Raw genomic sequence first — 16,841 nt, forward strand, 5'->3', positions numbered from 1 at the left:
TAATCAATTTTCTTGAAAGATCTGGTTTTAATAAGGGTAGCAGAAACAATTTCCTTACAAAGAGAAACATTTTTGCTGGCTCTTCCTCTTTTTTATGCTAACCTAGGAACTCTACTTTTTGTTATATATCAATGACTTACCGAACTGGTTGCAGTTTTCACAAACCGGAATGTAAGCTGATGATACCAGCTTGACGTTTGTTAGTTCTGACACTAAGCACGTAAATGACTGTCGTATGATCTGTGCAAAGTGTACACTTAGTTATCAGCCAATAAACTTACCTTAAACCTTACAACTTCTGCCTAGATCCTATTTGCATCTTTTAGAATCGAAAGGAATCTTTCAGAAAAACGCTCTCTTACTAAAAAGGTACATGGCTGTTGAGCAGGTAGCAACAGCTTAATTTCTTGGGTATTAGATCGAACAGACCACAGGGGGCCCACACAATGTGTCTGTGTAGCCGATTGTTATTATATAGTAAATGCACTGGATTTACCGTTTGCTTCACCTATAGCGATATATCGCTAACTATGTATACAAATCAATGATAAATAAACGTTGAATTACCTTATCTGTGGTATATAGTCGTCCTTTTACCTCAAAAGCGGTTTTTGAGCGATTTTGAAGGAGTTTGAGTTCGCCGTTGACTGTTCCATATATATCATTGATTTGTATACATAGTTAGCGATATATCGCTATAGGTGAAGCAAACGGTAAATCCAGTGCATTTACTAAAGAAATAAAAAACGCGCCGAGTGCATTGTTGAGTTATATAAGCACGCGGGAATTTTTAAGAACACGAGAGAAGTGCAGAGAGGCACGAGCCGTAGGCGAGTGCCTCTCTGCACTTCTCGAGTGTTCTTAAAAATTCCCGCGTGCTTATATAACTCAACAATGCACGAGGAACAAGTTTTTTATTTCTTTTATAAAATATAAACAATCGCAACTCCTCAGACAAGTGCGAATTTTTTAAAGTTTCTCCTTACGCGAGATAACGCGTAATTTAATAGCGCGCGCTCTTGACGATCACGACACGATCACGACAGGGCACGCATCAGCGCGCGCAATCAAGTAAAAAGTCAAACTGTTTTAGTTTTTCGTCACGTCGTAAGCAAGTTCAAGAAGTTAACTTTTAAGTTAAGTTTTAAGGTGTTGAGAGACAAGTTGAAGTTAATTAAAAGTCTGGAAGCATCAGTACAAGAGACTGTTCTTTGCGAATCGCTGGAGCGACAGCGCGTTCTGTCTCTGAATTTCTCAGATTTTTCACAGGCAAAAAATCTAACGTGTGCTCCGTGCATATGTACAATTATAATGCACGCACCATACGTATGCTTCGTGCATTGTGGAGTTATAAAGAACTCAGTTTGACCAATCACAGTGCTTGCTTGGCCCTGGCTATTTTATAATATATAATAACAATCGGCTACACAGACACATTGTGTGGGCCCCCTGTGAACAGACTTTATATTGGGATGTCATAAAGACAATTTCTGTACGTAAAAGGGTTGCTTCTGCATTAGTGCAATTAAGCGTATAGACATCAAATCTCATTTAATATTTCAATCAATGTTTATTAAATAGCTGGTCCAATCTCACTTCGATTATTATGATGAGGTGCGGGGAAACTGAGACAAACGCCTTTCTCATCTGGTAGACTTCAAAAGCTTCAAAATCGAGCTGCCAGCGTTCTAGTGTCTGCTAATTATGATAGTAATTTGAATGATAAGTGCCAGGCACTACAGTGGCGAAAACTCTGTCATCAAAGATCAGAAAAGAAATCTCTTATGATGTACAAAACCTTAAATGGGATGAAACCGCAATATTTGAGATCATGTCTGTTTTTCGCGATAATGTGAATTCTCATCATTTAAGGAATACTGCAGGCAAACGCACTGACTCTTCCACAACGTCGCACTGATTAAGGGTACTTCCTGGGTTCGATAGGGTAAAAAAGGGAAAAAACATTTTTTTCGACCAAATAGAATTTGGGGATTTTATCTAACATTTACTGAAAAAAAAATTGAAAAATATTAAAAAGCGCGCGAGATATTTAGGAAAACGTATTTCCATCTAAAAGTAAATAAATAAAAAAGGTGTCATAATCTTCTTAGTGCGAGACGCCCCAGAGGAATTTTCGCGGCAAACGCTTCATCCGGGAGCTCGTATTTCAGAAATAAGCATATTTTGTTTACATCTCGCCTGCAGAAAATTTCTCACTTCGAATTTTCTATTCTTTGCCGGCGCTTCCCACATGGAAAAGTCATCAAAAAACGAAAAGAGCCCGTGGATAAAATCCCGGAACAAGCCAGGGCCTAAGAAAAAGGGAAAGATAGGTTTCAGCGAAGATCGAAAACGTGATCTTGCAGAGAGCAACAAAGGCTCTTGGTTCGACCAAGAAACTCTAGTCGACGTTGACGGTTCTGTCGAAGGTGATCACGAAGAACTGGAGCAGCGGCCTTCAAATTAATCCACTGTTATTGGATCAAGTACACAGAGGTCGATTGCCGTGCAAAAGTCCTGCAGGGTAACTTTGCAAGCGTCCTGTGAAAATATCAAATATCAGATTCTGCATCCTCTGGGTCGATTTCTTTCTTCTGCAGCGAGATAAAACCAAATAACGTTTTACTGCGCGTTTGTAATCAAACGTTGGAATAAAATAAGCAAGAATTAGACCGATTAAATAGACCTCAACAGAAGCGTATCAGCCCACGTGTAATACTGGAGATAGCGCGTTCTGCGTGGCCCTTTCTCTCGCTTTTTGCTCCGCTCCACGCTATCTTGAATATTTCTTACGAAGAAATCACCATCGTACCTAAATAACAGTAAAAATGCGATTTTCTTTCATTATACATTTCCTTTGATACGAAATGAATAATCGCTTTAGCTTGAAGCGCCCGGGTTGAAGCGTAAATTACATTACACGCAATCAAAACGAACAACCCACCCAATAGATTTCATCTCTGTTATCAGTGCACTCCTCCGAGGAGTGCACAGTTTGGCAAACTCTCCGCTGACGCGCTTCTGGTTTCGTTAGCCTTGGTTTTTCCCCGTTTTCCTGGTTGATTTTTACGTTTTCCTTTCGCCACTTTCCCCATCTCGCTCGATCACAACAGCGGAGTCTAAAACGTGTCTGCAACGCGATACTTTTTCCGCGAAATTCTGTGCTATTGTTGTTTGAGCCATGGGGTCCTGTTGCTCGATTGGCTCGCCACCTAATGAGGTGTCATAATCTCCTGTGGAGGCTTGTTTTTCTTGCAAACCTTTATCGAGCGAAAACTCGCACTTGAATTTTGGCAGAGTATGTCGACTTTGAACGAATTAATAGGGTATGTGGTTTTGACGGATTGTCGTGAAATTTGGCCAGAAGATTCGAGGAATAATGACAAACAAAAAGGTGTCAGGGAATTTTGATTTTCAAAATATTTTTCCCGTGGCGACTGTTTACGCAACACGACTCAATTATTTTTTGCTACTCAAACTTTAGACGTGGATATCTAAATAACCAATCAGAATTTCGAAAAAGCCTGACACCTTTTTGTTGATTGATGCCTTGTGAATAACACTGTGCAGCGATTTCGTTCTTCGCGCGGCGTTCGATAACCGATTAATTCAATGGAACGACCATCGGTCGATTCGAGGTTCTACTGGCTCCTGGCACTTAAAAAAGGAAAAGATCGCTCAATTATATTTTTTATAGGAAACTACATTTATTAAGCTTTATAATGATATATAGTTTGTTAGAGGTTTATTAAAACGTGCGCGCGTACGATTTTTTTTCCAAAGGACACCCGCGAACCCAGGAAGTATCCTTAAGAGAAGTTTCTCATATAGTGGAGCTCAGTTGTGAAACAGTTTACCCTTGACAACAAAGACATTGTGACTACAACTGGATTATTTTATCATGACGATAAGCCATTTAAGCAATTTAACTGTGCATTATGGCTCTCAGTTTCATGAGCCTTCTGTACAAACTGAGCTGAAACAGGTCTGTGCCATTTGTGTTGATCATAAATTAGTTGCACACAAGACTTGGGATCTTATTACTTTAGTGAAATTCTTTAATTTAAATTCAAAGTTGGCAATCATAATTTATCTGCATTTGTTTTTCTTACAGAAACTGAGTGTACAATTATCATAGGGCAGAACATCTGTAAAGGACACAATACCTCGCGGTTCTCAGGTTCAAAGTAAGTCAAGCTACTGGTAGTCAAGTTGATATTCAATGTCTCAATGCAATGTTCCCGGAGCATGGGCACTAGTACTCTGGAAAAAAAAGACAAAAAAAAGTACTCTGAGAGGTAAGTGTCTGAATTTCTTCTTGCTTTTGGACAATCAATACTTTCGCTGATGAGCATGATAAGTATGCTCAGCTTGTATTTTTAGCTTCCCTGTAGACCAAAATACACAAGGCATCGGTGGAATAACATCCAGGAATTAAGAAAGTGGGAAGGCCCAATTTACTGGTCTGCCTCCTACAAGAATAGCTCGTTTGCAATGGTCGATAAAAGCTAAAGTAATCTAAACAACACAAAGGTCAGACCTTTAAATGAAAGGTGGCAAGTGCAATCGCCTTGAGTCGCTGCGGTAAAAGATGATTTATGTTGGCTATTAGGTCAGTGCTATATAGCACATTTTAACACCAGCCTGGTGAAAACAAGTCGGCGCGGTTCGAGCCCACGTGAGAGTAGGTTACTGAATTGGCGCTGCTACTGCCTGTTATTTAAAAAGGCATACAATGGCAGAAATAGAATATAAAGTTCAGGTGAACTTGGAAATCTGTTGGTCCAAACATTGTCAAACATCCCACAAACATACTGAACAGATCGAAGAGCACAGATAAAAATGGCGAATTGGATTCTAGAACAGTAATTCAGTTAAATAAGACAATTGAAACAAATTCTAACGACATGCCTTTCACTTTCATATCTCCCCAATTCGTTTCTTTACCTTGTTAAACAAAGAACATTCGAACAAATTCGACAGGAACTGCCTTCTCGCTAGTGTGGCCATGAGGGAAAAAGGTTTTTTCTTTCTTTTTTTTTTTATCCCAACTAGTGCCCATGGACGCGCGTATTTGTGAAAATCCGAACTCACTTTTTTATTTCACTTGTAAATGTTGGCTTTCTTCACTATTGCCTCCTTAATTCTGAGCTATTTCCTCCCTAAATTCAATCTCATTTCAGCCACACTTAAGCAAACACTAGCTCCAGAAGCGGCTTAAAGCTGCGAGACGGATTTGTAGAAAGAAAGAAAGCAGTTTGTCCTGTCCCGTCTTGCAAAATAACCTATTATGGCATTGTTTGTGAAATTTGATGTTTCCCCAACGACCATGGCACATTGTGCTGTGTTAGCAGGTCAGATGTTTAATCGGACTTTCAGTCGGAAGACCGGAGGGTAAGATGGGACTAGTTTGGTATCTGCATTGCAGCCTTGTTTCTTTTTATGAGCCTCATGCCGTCTTTGTTCCAGTATGGCATTAAAAATTTGGGGTTCTGCCTATTATTCCGAGTATTAGCCTTGGTCAACGACATAGGATTCTTTAGCACGCAGTTAAGTTGAGTCATTTGATGCAGGCCTCATCAACAAATGGAGACTGATTGATACTAGAGACAGATGACTATTGGATAAAACAATATAAAATGGGCCCTACTTGGCCGCTGCAAGACCTGTACATGTTACTTCCACGGCTAGTACCCGCACTCGACAGACTCGTTAGAAGGGTCAAAACTTCGTACTGCAGCAAACTTAAAAAAAAAAGACATTGAAACTGTTAAGCGTGATGTGAATTGACTTGAGAACAAGCGAGGCAAGAAACGATTTGTGGTCGAATATCCAAACGGAACTTAGACGGACTGATCTCTGTTCCTAGCCGATGCAAATGTTTTGAGGAGTCGAAACGGAAGTCATTTTGTCTGTTCTTGACATTGTAAATTTAAATCAGTCAGATTGTGATATAAGGACCTAAAAACTTCACGCTTCATTAACTCATAAGCAGTATTTTTTAAGACCGTGTTGCACTAGATAAAACGATCGCCAAAAATTCACTAACGAATACAGGATTGCCAAATCACATAATTGAAACCGAAAAATTGAAACCGAATTGCAACCTGCCAGTTTTCTTCTCAGTACTGAACGCATGGCTGACCTGGCTTGAAACTGACAGAAAATAAACTCGCTGTTTAGTCTGAGGTTGATTATAATTTGCCAATTTCTATTTTATTATCTTCTAATTGGTTAGCTTCTCCACCACTGTAGCACAAGTTTGGGCACAATCAGTACCTACTGCTCGTTCCAAACGCGCCCGTTATCATTACTGTTAGTTGACATGTTAACTGCCGGAAGGGCCAAGCAAGTAAGAGAAACCAATTATTATGAAGCCTGATCGATTGTTTTATTTGTGTCATGTTTGTTGTTTAATTAAAATGCACACCTTGTCAATTTCGTCGACTGATTCACGTCTGAAGGTAGACGGAGTCGCATGGATAAAATGTTAAAATTGCAATAATCTGGAACTGTTTTAGAGGGAAATGAAACATATACGGAGCAGAACACAGATATTACAACTATTAGAAAGCGGCCGTTTTCCTAGCCTTACGTCAGCGCGTCACCGATTTCGCGAAGTTTTTCCTGTTATTTAAAAGTGATCTCCATATTCATAGCAGTTTTACAGCTGACCTTCAAGCTCTCTTGAATCGTGGTAAGAATAACCGCGAATATAGAGCTTTTGTGTTTACCAAATTATAATATTTCGTCCTCATTCACTACATCACAATCGATTGGAAATGGCACTTTTGAAGTTAAACTCACTACTCTGGGGTCTATCACTCATTTCTACGACAGTCGGTAAGACTAACTGTGTTGAACTATTTCTAATTTAGCTTCTTGCAACTTATGTTTATTCTATTAAATTCGCTTTGAAAAGTCAAGAAGGAATTTCATACGGCGTCCTATCTTTCCGGCTATCCCGCTGGTAATATAGAAGCGGTCTCGAAGTGTTATAGCTGCGAATTTTCTGTTTACGATTAGTAGTTACATTTTTGCGAGAAGTGCTCCATCAGAAGCGTTTTATCATCCGGTCCATCAACTTCGGTTGAAACAAGCTTAAAATTTATAAGGTTAATTGTATTTATCTAGTAAATAGCTAGACTTGTCTCAAGTCGTCTCCTTACGCGCCAACTGAGACCGGCGACTGGACTCCCACGAAAACGGCCTTTGAAGAATTCTGGCCTTCGAACTAAAGCCGTTATTAAACAAAGAGTGAAGCAATCGCTCGTTAGTTCATTTAGGAAAACGTTTTACTTTTCTTCCAATGGAAGTTGAAATTCTTCACTTTTTTAAGTTTAACATACAAGCGGAGTGATTAAAAAATCGACTTTTTCCGCAAAGAGGATAAAACTTGAACTGAATAGCGGAAGTAAAATGAAATCTCTTTCTTCCTGTCATCTAAAGAGGTCAGATTTTGCATTGACAGACCTGTTAATATATAATACAATAGGTCAAAAATGTTTTAATTGACGTCGACTCTTATGTTTAGCTATGGTCATTAGTTTTCGCCACTCGTGAACCACAACAACTCCATTTACTGTTAATTCAGTATAGTGAATATTTTAGCAAAAAAGTCGCTTTTTGCTCCCTCTTCCCGGAAGCTATCGTTCGCTTCTCGCTCTCACTTGGAGAGGAAATGACTGCCACACGACTGCCAACATGGTCTCCGTTTTTCGAGGATTCAATTAAATTTGGTAATCTGCTTCATCGTACACCATGATATAGGAAAAAGACAGTTTCTGATGAAGAATTTTTTCCCAGTCACAGACGCTAACACTTTAGAAGACGTGCAAGTGAAGCTTTACAAATTCAACTTTCGAGCTTCGAACTCTGAGACGCAGAAAACGTTGAAGAAGGCAGACCTGGTGCTCAAGAGTTATGGCTTCGACAGAGAAATTTCAACAACCAAGCTGGTGAAAGAGCCAGGGAGTTACGAACCGGAATATCAGGTAACGGTTGACAACCTGATGAGAATATGAATGTTAAAAAAAATCTGACCAGGGGCGAATACAGACTGGAAGAGTTCAGGCGGGTGATAAGGATATAAAATACCAGATGTGCATTATTTCAAAATCTAGCCTTTCAAGAATTTCTCATGAATTCTAGTACTAAAATTTCTGACAAAAATGTTCTTTCATAAAATTTTGGATTCGTCCCCGAAACTTCAAGCTTCAATACGTTGTGGTGGTGCATCGCTGGAGACTCACTCCGCACCTAATCTAACAGCGTCTTACGTTAACCACTCGGATCGAATTATTGAACTGTTATTATCGTCGAACTATTGAACTTACATTAACTGCCAAGCGTTGCAATTGTGTAACGAAGGATGAAAATTAAAGGATAATGATAATACGTCTTATTAATGATGGTTCTCAGTATCATGATTGATGGTTAAATCTTATTGTTTTTGTTTAGAATTTATAATCATCATTTAATTTTGTTTTCTTCTCCAGGAATCGTACTTTTACTACAAGACAGTGAATTGCTCAAGAACTCAGGAGATTGAAAGAGAATTGGACACTTTGATACCTGGTAAGTAAAGATACATCCTAAATCCTATAAGAATTCTACTTTAAAGTTGCTTTCACTGATTGTTTACTCAGTGTGAGCCGAAGATGTGGAAGACCATTGCATTTCTCAGCATAAAATTAGAATTTTTATTATTCTTATTTATTTGTTTTCACTTATCCGAAAAGCACTCGCTCAGCCGTTTAGATGAATGAGAGAAACGCCATTCCAAGTTTACGATATATTGCCGGTAAATTACGTGTATGTCGTGTCAAAAATATCCTTAAAATATGACCAAGTTCCAACAATCATTAATTAATCAATGGCATATTGAATGGCTTATTATTTCTTGAAACGTTAGATATTATGTTTTTGTTATAGTAACGTGCTGATGGAGTGTTGTCCCTGTCCCTTTTTTGCAGACGAAGAGAACACCAAGCCAAAAAAAGAAAAATATAAAAGCCACCTGGGCGACAGACACTGCAAGGTAGGAGTGGAGCTCATTCTCAAGAAAACTGGGAATCACTATGGCAGCAAGAAAGCCTCCCCGCAGTCCAAAACACGCTCCGACGTGGATAAGATTGAAGCTGCTGATGAAGGCGGCTTTCGTGTCAATAGCGGTATCGGATTCGGCAAAACAACCAACAACATCTGGGGCTCAAGACGCCGCCGCCGAAAAATTATTCCTAATTATGGCGCGAGGCGCCGCCGTTGGGGACGTTGATCATGCGGTAAAGCAATTCTGGGCCCAGTTGTTCAAAGCCCGATTAAGCTAATCTGCATGTAGTAAAAAAAATGTTGAAATAAACTAATTGTTTATAAAACTAATCTTTTTATTGGGTGGGCGGTTGTTCTACGTCGTTTCTATAGGTTATAGGTTTCGTTCCATGCGCGGAACAACTTCTGCACGTTTAACCAGCGCGTTTGGCGGGATGTTGGGCGAGGGCGAAAGTTGGGCGAACAAGTAGTGAAGTGGCGATGCAGGAAACCTATTGGTTTTTAAGTAGTCCGTGGCTCCGTGCACAGGTGTACTGGAAATTCTGATTGGCCGAAAACTGCGAAGACGTCAATCTGAAATGTTACGTGATCTCTCCGTTCTCTTGCATTTCCCCCATGGGGGAACTTTGATCTGCTTGTGTGATAATCAATCATGTCAATGATGCCACGTTATTGGCTTTGGTCGCACTACAGAGTTAAATCGCGATTAACACTGACATATGCAAAATCACGCTTCAGCTAAATTTCATGTGCGACACCCAAAACTAAACGTTTCGAGATCTAGGCAGATGGCGATGTAATTGACACCAAAAACGACAGACTTCTGTTTAAAGATTTAAAGCTCGTGGTAAAGTGTCTGAAAGAGCAGGTTTGATTTCGAGCTTTATCTAAGTTATCGGTCCGTTTACATGGTCGCTGTTGCCCGAGACAACCCTCCCATTCGAGTCACCCTGGGCGAGCTAACTTTTCACCTATTTCTTCAAGCAGTTCTACCTACCGTTTACAAGATCTCAACTCGACTCTCAACGGAAATTTACAATAGATATTCTCACAGTGATTAAAGTAAAGAAAGAAACTCAAAGATATATAAAGACTTCCTAAACTTGGAAAAACGACATTTTAAGCAAAGCGCCGTCACCCAGCTAAAAGTAGACGATGAGAACTTCGTTACAACTGATAAAGAAATTTTAAATCAATGTGAAGCCTTTTACAGAAACCTTTATAGTTCAAAGATTGACTCCCCTACTTTGAGGCATCTACAAAGAAGTTAAATCAACTAGAACAGGACAGCTGGACAGCGGGTTCAGACGGGTTACCTGCTGAATTTTATAAAATGTTTTGGAATGATATTGCCGACTTTCTTCTTGGCTCAATCAATTATGCTTATCAAACAGGGCAGTTATCCGTATCCCAGAAGCGGGGGATCATTAAACTTATTCCGAAAAAAGATACGGAGCCGTACCTCGTTAAAAACTGGCGTCCAGTATCTCTGCTAAATTGTGACTACAAAATAGCCACTAAAGCTGTCGCTAATCGCCTCAAACTAGTTCTTCCTAAACTTATTGATAACGATCAGACCGGCTTCCTAAAAGGTAGATTTATCGGAGAGAACATTAGACTTATTGATAGTGTCATCAACTTTACAGCTGCTAAAAACATTCCCGGGCTTCTAGTTTTCCTTGATTTTGAGAAAGCCTTTGATACAATTGAGTGGCCTTTTATACATAAGACCTTTGACCACTTTAATTTTGGCTCATCCACTCTAAGAGGGATTAAGCTCTTTTAACATGACATAGAAAGCTGTATCTTGAACAATGGCTGGTCTAGTAATCTTTTCAAGCTAGAAATAGGGGTTCGGCAAGGCTGCCCGCTGTCACCTTACTTGTTCATTCTAGGCGCAGAAGTTCTTGCTGACGCAATAAGGAAACACAATAATATTAAAGGCATATTAGTTGATGGACAGGAAATTAAAATCAGTCTATATGCAGACGATACAACTCTTATTTTAGATGGATCTAGGGCATCCTTCCAAAATTCACTGCAGATTTTAGAGTTTTTTAGAGCGATATCCGGCCTCCAACTAAATTATAAAAAGACAGAAGTGCTGTTGATTGGCGCAAATGCAGGAAGCGAAGAAAAACTGTGCCCCGAGCACGATTTAAGGTGGATGAGAGATAAAGTAAAAACTCTAGGGGTATGGCTCTCAAAAGACCCAGAAATAATGTTGAAAGTTAACTACGAGGAAAAAATAACAAAACTTAAGGCAAGCTTGGGCTGCTGGGAATTGCGTAGATTAAGTCTGCTGGGAAAAATTACTGTATTAAAAAGCTTAATTGTCTCTCAACTCACGTATATTTTGTCACCTTTGCCAACAAACCAGTGTGCTATTGGTGAAGTCAACACCCTATTCTTTAAGTTTTTGTGGGATGGCAAACGGCGACAAGATTAAGCGTGATATAATGATAAGTGATTATGAAGATGGAGGTTTCAAGATGATTGATATAAGGCTCTTTACTCAAGCTTTGAAACTTAGTTGGGTGAAAAAATACCTTGACAAAGGAAATGAGGCAAAATGGAAGCTTTTCTTCAATGTACAATTAAGAGACTTAGGCGGAGACACTATTTTCAAAGGTAATCTCCACAAGAAGGATATATTAACTTACTTTAAGGTATCGGATGTTTTCTTGCAAGAAATTTTGCAATTTTGGTCAAATGTTACCTACGAAGATAACATTTGCTCAAAGAAACAGTTACTGTCACAGAGTCTCTGGCTAAATTCTCTTATTCGTGTTAATAATAAACCAATACACTATTTGTTATGGTCTTCTCAAGGAATACAGAATATCGGTCATTTGATGGAAAATGAGACCAGATTTTTATCTTTCTCTGAATTCAAAGAACGTTTTCACATCAAGATAAATTTTCTGTCTTTCTATGGAGTGATATCAGCTGTAAAACATGTGGTTATCACCTTTAAAAATAACGCCTCTCAGGAAAGCATCAACTACGAAAGTTTTCTTGATAAGTTTCTAAAGGCTAAAAATACAAATAAGATAGTACACAGAAAACTTATAGAAAAGAAACCAAAGCAGCCCGTGAATAGCCAAACGAAATGGTCGGAAGACTGCATGATAGAAAAAAATGAACCTATTGACTGGAAGACTGCTTACGGGCTGCCCTTTAAATGTACGAAAATCTCAAAACTTCGCGTTTTCCAATTTAAACTGCTACACAGGAGACTTGCCACTAATGATTTCTTAAAAAAAATAAAGCTAAGGGATAACGATCTTTGCAATTTCTGCCAAATTGAAGAGGAAACTCTCATCCATCTTTTCTGGAACTGTACGGTAACGTCCGGTTTCTGGCATAATTTTAGGCAATGGCTGCTCAGAAACGAATCTTCTGTGCGTTCTCTTGAGCTAACCCCTTCCTTGGTCATAGGCTTAAAGACCCACCCACTATTTTGCAAAAATTTTTACTTTTTATTCTTAGTCGCAAGACTCTATATCTGGACTTGTAGAATACAAATGACTCATCCTACAATTGACACGTTCCCCCTTTTCCTCTCACATTACAATCTTTAAAAGGTACTTGCTTCTTGTTTTTTTTTCTTTCTTGCCTTTTGCAGAGTATGTGCCACGTGGGTGGAACGGTAGCTGGTGTGGATGCATGTTTAATTAGTATAATTATTTAATATCACGTATCTGTTATGAGAAAAAAATGTAAACATTACGCATTTACTTGACGTGATTGTTGTAACTGTAGTGTGACAGTAATAGTGTTACAACTGTACTGTAATGTAATTACAAATTAATTAATCTAGACAGTGTCGGGAATCTTGTCAGTATTGTAATGTAGTAATGTAGGTATTGTAAGTATTGTTTTAGTGTAAGCATTGTAAGTATTGTAAGTAGTTATTTAGTATTGCAAAATAAAAAAAAATAAAAAAAATAAAAAAAAAAGATATATAAAGACATAGTGATGGAACTGAGCCATTCAGAGTCTGTGATATGAACTGAACCAGGCGTTCGCCTTCGTTTTCTAAAAACAGTTAATGAAGCAAAAAATGAATCAAAGGAGGCAATTTTCAATAAAGTTTGGCCATACTCAGTCGAATTAAATAAAGTATAGAAAGAAGAAGGAGGAATGAGAAATTTTAATATTTCAGAATCGTTATGAATCGTAAAGTAGGGTCACGCAGTCTGCGATCTGCCAGACTTTCTCAGTCACTCCTTCTATTCGGCGCATAAGAAGACAACTTGAGGCCCAAGTCTAGCGATCATTGAACAAAGTTTTCCTTATGTTCTGCTTCAACGCTTTCCACTGCTCGAAGGCTGAAACAAATTTCCAGCTAACTGATGTACATGATACTCTTCTGAAAACTGCCACATTTAAGCTTTAGGGGAGTGTCACACTTGTAAGCTACAGATGCCACCTGGGCTTTTACCCTTAGATTTTCGACCTTTTAATTAAGCTGCTTTGCTGTTCTCTCTTTGGTAATTAATCCTTCGGCGTTCTCCCTACACGCATCAGACTGTAATGGGATCGTCTTCGAGAATGTGGGCGCTTTCCATTCGACCAAAAATTCCGGAATGAAATTTCGAGTATTCCATGTGACGAATGGAACAGTATTTTCCGGTTGGTTTGAAAAAAGCCGTCCCAGTCCATCAAGTACCAATTTTCGCGCGAAAATACCAAATAAACAGGGGAATAAAAAAATGGCGGACTCTTTGTCTATTTTACTTGCTTTAGAGTTGCTCGACGACTATGAAGTTGAAATAAGCGAAGTATTGGACAAGGACGACGACATAACGCTGTTCAGTGTGGGTAGCTCCTACATGCGTAGGAATTTAAACCGAGTCCGCGACTACTTTGAGGGCACGATACCTTTCTATTTTCCTGACGAGTTTAAGGGTCACTTCAGAATTTTCGCACTACTTACGAAAGTTTGCCGTGGCTCCGGTGCAAAAGTGGTGCAAAAGAACACTCAAGTAATCTGTCGCATAATAACAAGCGGAACACTGATATTGAGCAGAAGTGTTGAGTTCGATTTCCGGGCTCTGAGAAACTGGGCGCGAGCAGGATCTAGGAATGGTCGAATGGAACGGAATTTTCCGGTTATCCCGATTTTCCGGAATTTTAGGCCAACCTCGCGAGGTACACCCAAAATTCCGGAATGAAATTCCGGAAAATGTCTGTTCCATTCGCTTCCAAACCCGGAATTTCCGGAATTTTTGGTCGAATGGAAAGCGCCCTGTATCTATAAGTTTCCAATTACCATTTTCTCTCTGATTGTTTGGCTAAATTAGATCAGCGAGGGTGATAAAATTGGGCGGCCGTTAAAAAAACCTTGGTTTTCGAGCAGACGATATTTTCTTGTGGCAGTGGCTGGCACTGGCTGCTCGGCGGGCCCCACCAAAACGTTATATTTGCGCGCGAAAAATACCACCAGCTACGCAGGCTGAAAAGGTTTCCAAATGTTTCACATTGAAGAGATTGTGAGGAAAATATCCCCCATAGAGAATAGCTGTTTTCAGGGAAATGTTCTTGTGTAAGAGTCTCTTTTTTGAGAAATCAAAGTTTCTCCTGGTGATACATTTTCTGTTAATATGGAAAGTTTCCCCATGAGGAAAGTGACTTCTGATGGACATGTGAGTATCTTCTGGAAGACACTTTTCAAATAAGTAAACTGCCAACAGACATAATTTTAGCTGAACGTTGAAGATATGACCCCGGCCAGTGATTCTACCGTGAAACAATAAAAAATCGACTTCTTTTGACCACAAATGTTCCCTTGCAAGGCACTTTTAAAGGATCTGCGGTTACTATCAGTTAAGTTGTCAACTGACTCAAATAGTCGACTTGCATGCTGTATTATGATGCTTGAATCCAACCACAACAGCCGCAAATATAATGTTGATAATTTCAATTTTTAAATGCTGTAACAGAGGAAGTTAGATAGTGGCACACGAGTAAGTTTTCCTTGACAAGTCTTTTGACAATTTTGACTTGTTTCGGTTTTCAGTGAAGACGGAATGACAGTTACCTGTTTCATTCTTTACAAGAACTTCCTTATACAAGCCTTGACAAAACCTTACGTTTCTTTTCAAATATCAACTGCATTGGTGACTGCCACTTAACAATATATCAAGAAATATTTTGGGCGCTAGCAAAAATAGATTAAGGAAGTGCGAAATGATACTAAGTGTATAATCGACTGAAGATCTACGACTGTTTTCCTTACAAAGTACCACTGCATTAGTCTGAAATAAGGGCCCATTTTTTACTTCTCTGGACACCTCCATCTATACAACTGGCAAGGGAATGTCAACAAAGCATACAGTTATTTCAATTGTTCAGCCTTGACTTGGACTACTACGAGCGAAGTGAACGCAGTACATATACAGCAACTGTTTAATCGGACCTGACTAGCTCATGTTTCCTAAGCGAATAAAATAACACTTTTACTCTCAAAATAATAGTGATAATAAAAAGGGATTGCTCTTATTTGGCATGAAAAAAGAAAGAAGAACAGAATCGTAGATATTCCGTAAGATTTCTCGTCCAGCCGCTATGAATTATATTCAATAAATGGCCGCGAAATGTTTGACTGAGCGGCGGTGATTGGAATTAAGTTTGCTCCGGACACTTTATAATACTTATTCTTTATCTGTTTTCTTTGTATAGTCAAAGGATCTCACACACAACCCTTTCTCCGCGTTATAGTTGACTTGCCGTGTCAGACAGCTTAAAATAATAATATACGTACATAAGCTTTCCGCACAATTGCGACGTCGCTTTCACGGCGAAGTGAAGCTGTTCGAAATTTTCTTTTAGTGAAATGACTAAATTTTCTCAGTGGTGTTCGTGGCCTCTCATAAAATTTACATCGATGTTTCTGTTTCCGTATTTTGGTTAAGTCACTCGTTTTTGCTTCAGCTGAAAATTTGAGTACTATGTGATAGATGCAAAGAGAGAAGAGAAAGAGAAAAGGAGCCTCGGCTGGCTGCGTTTTCTTTTACTGAGCCTACAGCATCCTCTCATGAAACTACATATATCTCGTAGTAAGGAAATCAGAATTTTATTTTAATTCATAGTGGGCTAAACATGACCCATGACACCGAATCAAGCAATATTAAATAGTGTAATATGGAAAGCAATGAAATAAGTTTGAAATGAGCCTAATGATCTACTCAATATAAGATCATCAGTTGAGATGGCCTCTTAAAAACTATAAGAAAAGCTAGTTTAGTTTAAAAATTACTAAACGAAGACGACTGCACGAACTTGGCGGTCATGTCGTATTGCGATTTTGTCCTGATTACTCTAGGTTAGAGAAAATTTCCAAAAGTTTTCGCACTCATCATAGTAACTGAGTAACTGTACATTTGTGTTTTGTTTTACGCGTACGATATTTTTATTCTTCCGCTTCCCGTATAGGACATGTACACATGTTAACTACAGTCACCTTCTCAGACGATAAGATTGGTAGTGTTCTGAAGCCGGAATTCTGTATTAAATTGAGTTAGCTATTTTTGGGAAGTCTAATCTTCACAAAATAGTGATGTTTTCGATTCATTTCGGTGACGTGTTGAGTTTTCGCAGCGTATATAGACAACAATCTTGCGCTAGGACAATTATGAATTTTGAAAAGGCCCACCGATGAATCGACCAGAAGAATTTTGTCGACCGCTAAGACTGAGGATATCAAAGACATAAACGAAGATGACTTCCGTTTAATTCTCAGAGACTCAGAAACCAAATATTAGCGTCATTGCTGTCAATAAAAA

General features: G+C 39.0%; 1 protein-coding gene and 1 long non-coding RNA gene across 3 annotated transcripts; one reads left to right on the top strand and one right to left on the bottom strand.

Moving 5' to 3' along the window:
- Positions 1–2,691: 2,691 nt before the first annotated feature.
- On the bottom strand, positions 2,692–3,169 carry LOC146479180 (uncharacterized). Its single transcript, XR_014865030.1, has 2 exons — positions 2,945–3,169; positions 2,692–2,812 (listed from the first exon to the last, which is right to left on the bottom strand). It is a non-coding gene; the product is annotated as an uncharacterized LOC146479180 (long non-coding RNA).
- A 3,455-nt stretch (positions 3,170–6,624) lies between these two features.
- Positions 6,625–9,381, top strand: LOC146479181 (uncharacterized). Of its 2 annotated transcripts, none has more exons than XM_085111165.1 (4): positions 6,625–6,843; positions 7,813–7,994; positions 8,499–8,577; positions 8,976–9,381. In XM_085111165.1, the coding sequence occupies exons 1-4, from the start codon at positions 6,783–6,785 to the stop codon at positions 9,275–9,277; spliced, it is 624 nt and encodes a 207-aa protein (XP_084967291.1). In that variant the 5' UTR covers positions 6,625–6,782; the 3' UTR covers positions 9,278–9,381. The 2 variants fall into 2 exon arrangements, with proteins under 2 accessions (XP_084967291.1, XP_084967289.1); XM_085111163.1 differs by having other exon boundaries at positions 6,635–6,843; positions 7,807–7,994.
- The last annotated feature ends 7,460 nt before the right edge of the window (positions 9,382–16,841 follow it).

Source organism: Pavona decussata, unplaced genomic scaffold (assembly GCF_977016875.1).
Source record: "Pavona decussata unplaced genomic scaffold, jaPavDecu1.1 SCAFFOLD_61, whole genome shotgun sequence".
Taxonomy (NCBI): domain Eukaryota; kingdom Metazoa; phylum Cnidaria; class Anthozoa; order Scleractinia; family Agariciidae; genus Pavona; species Pavona decussata.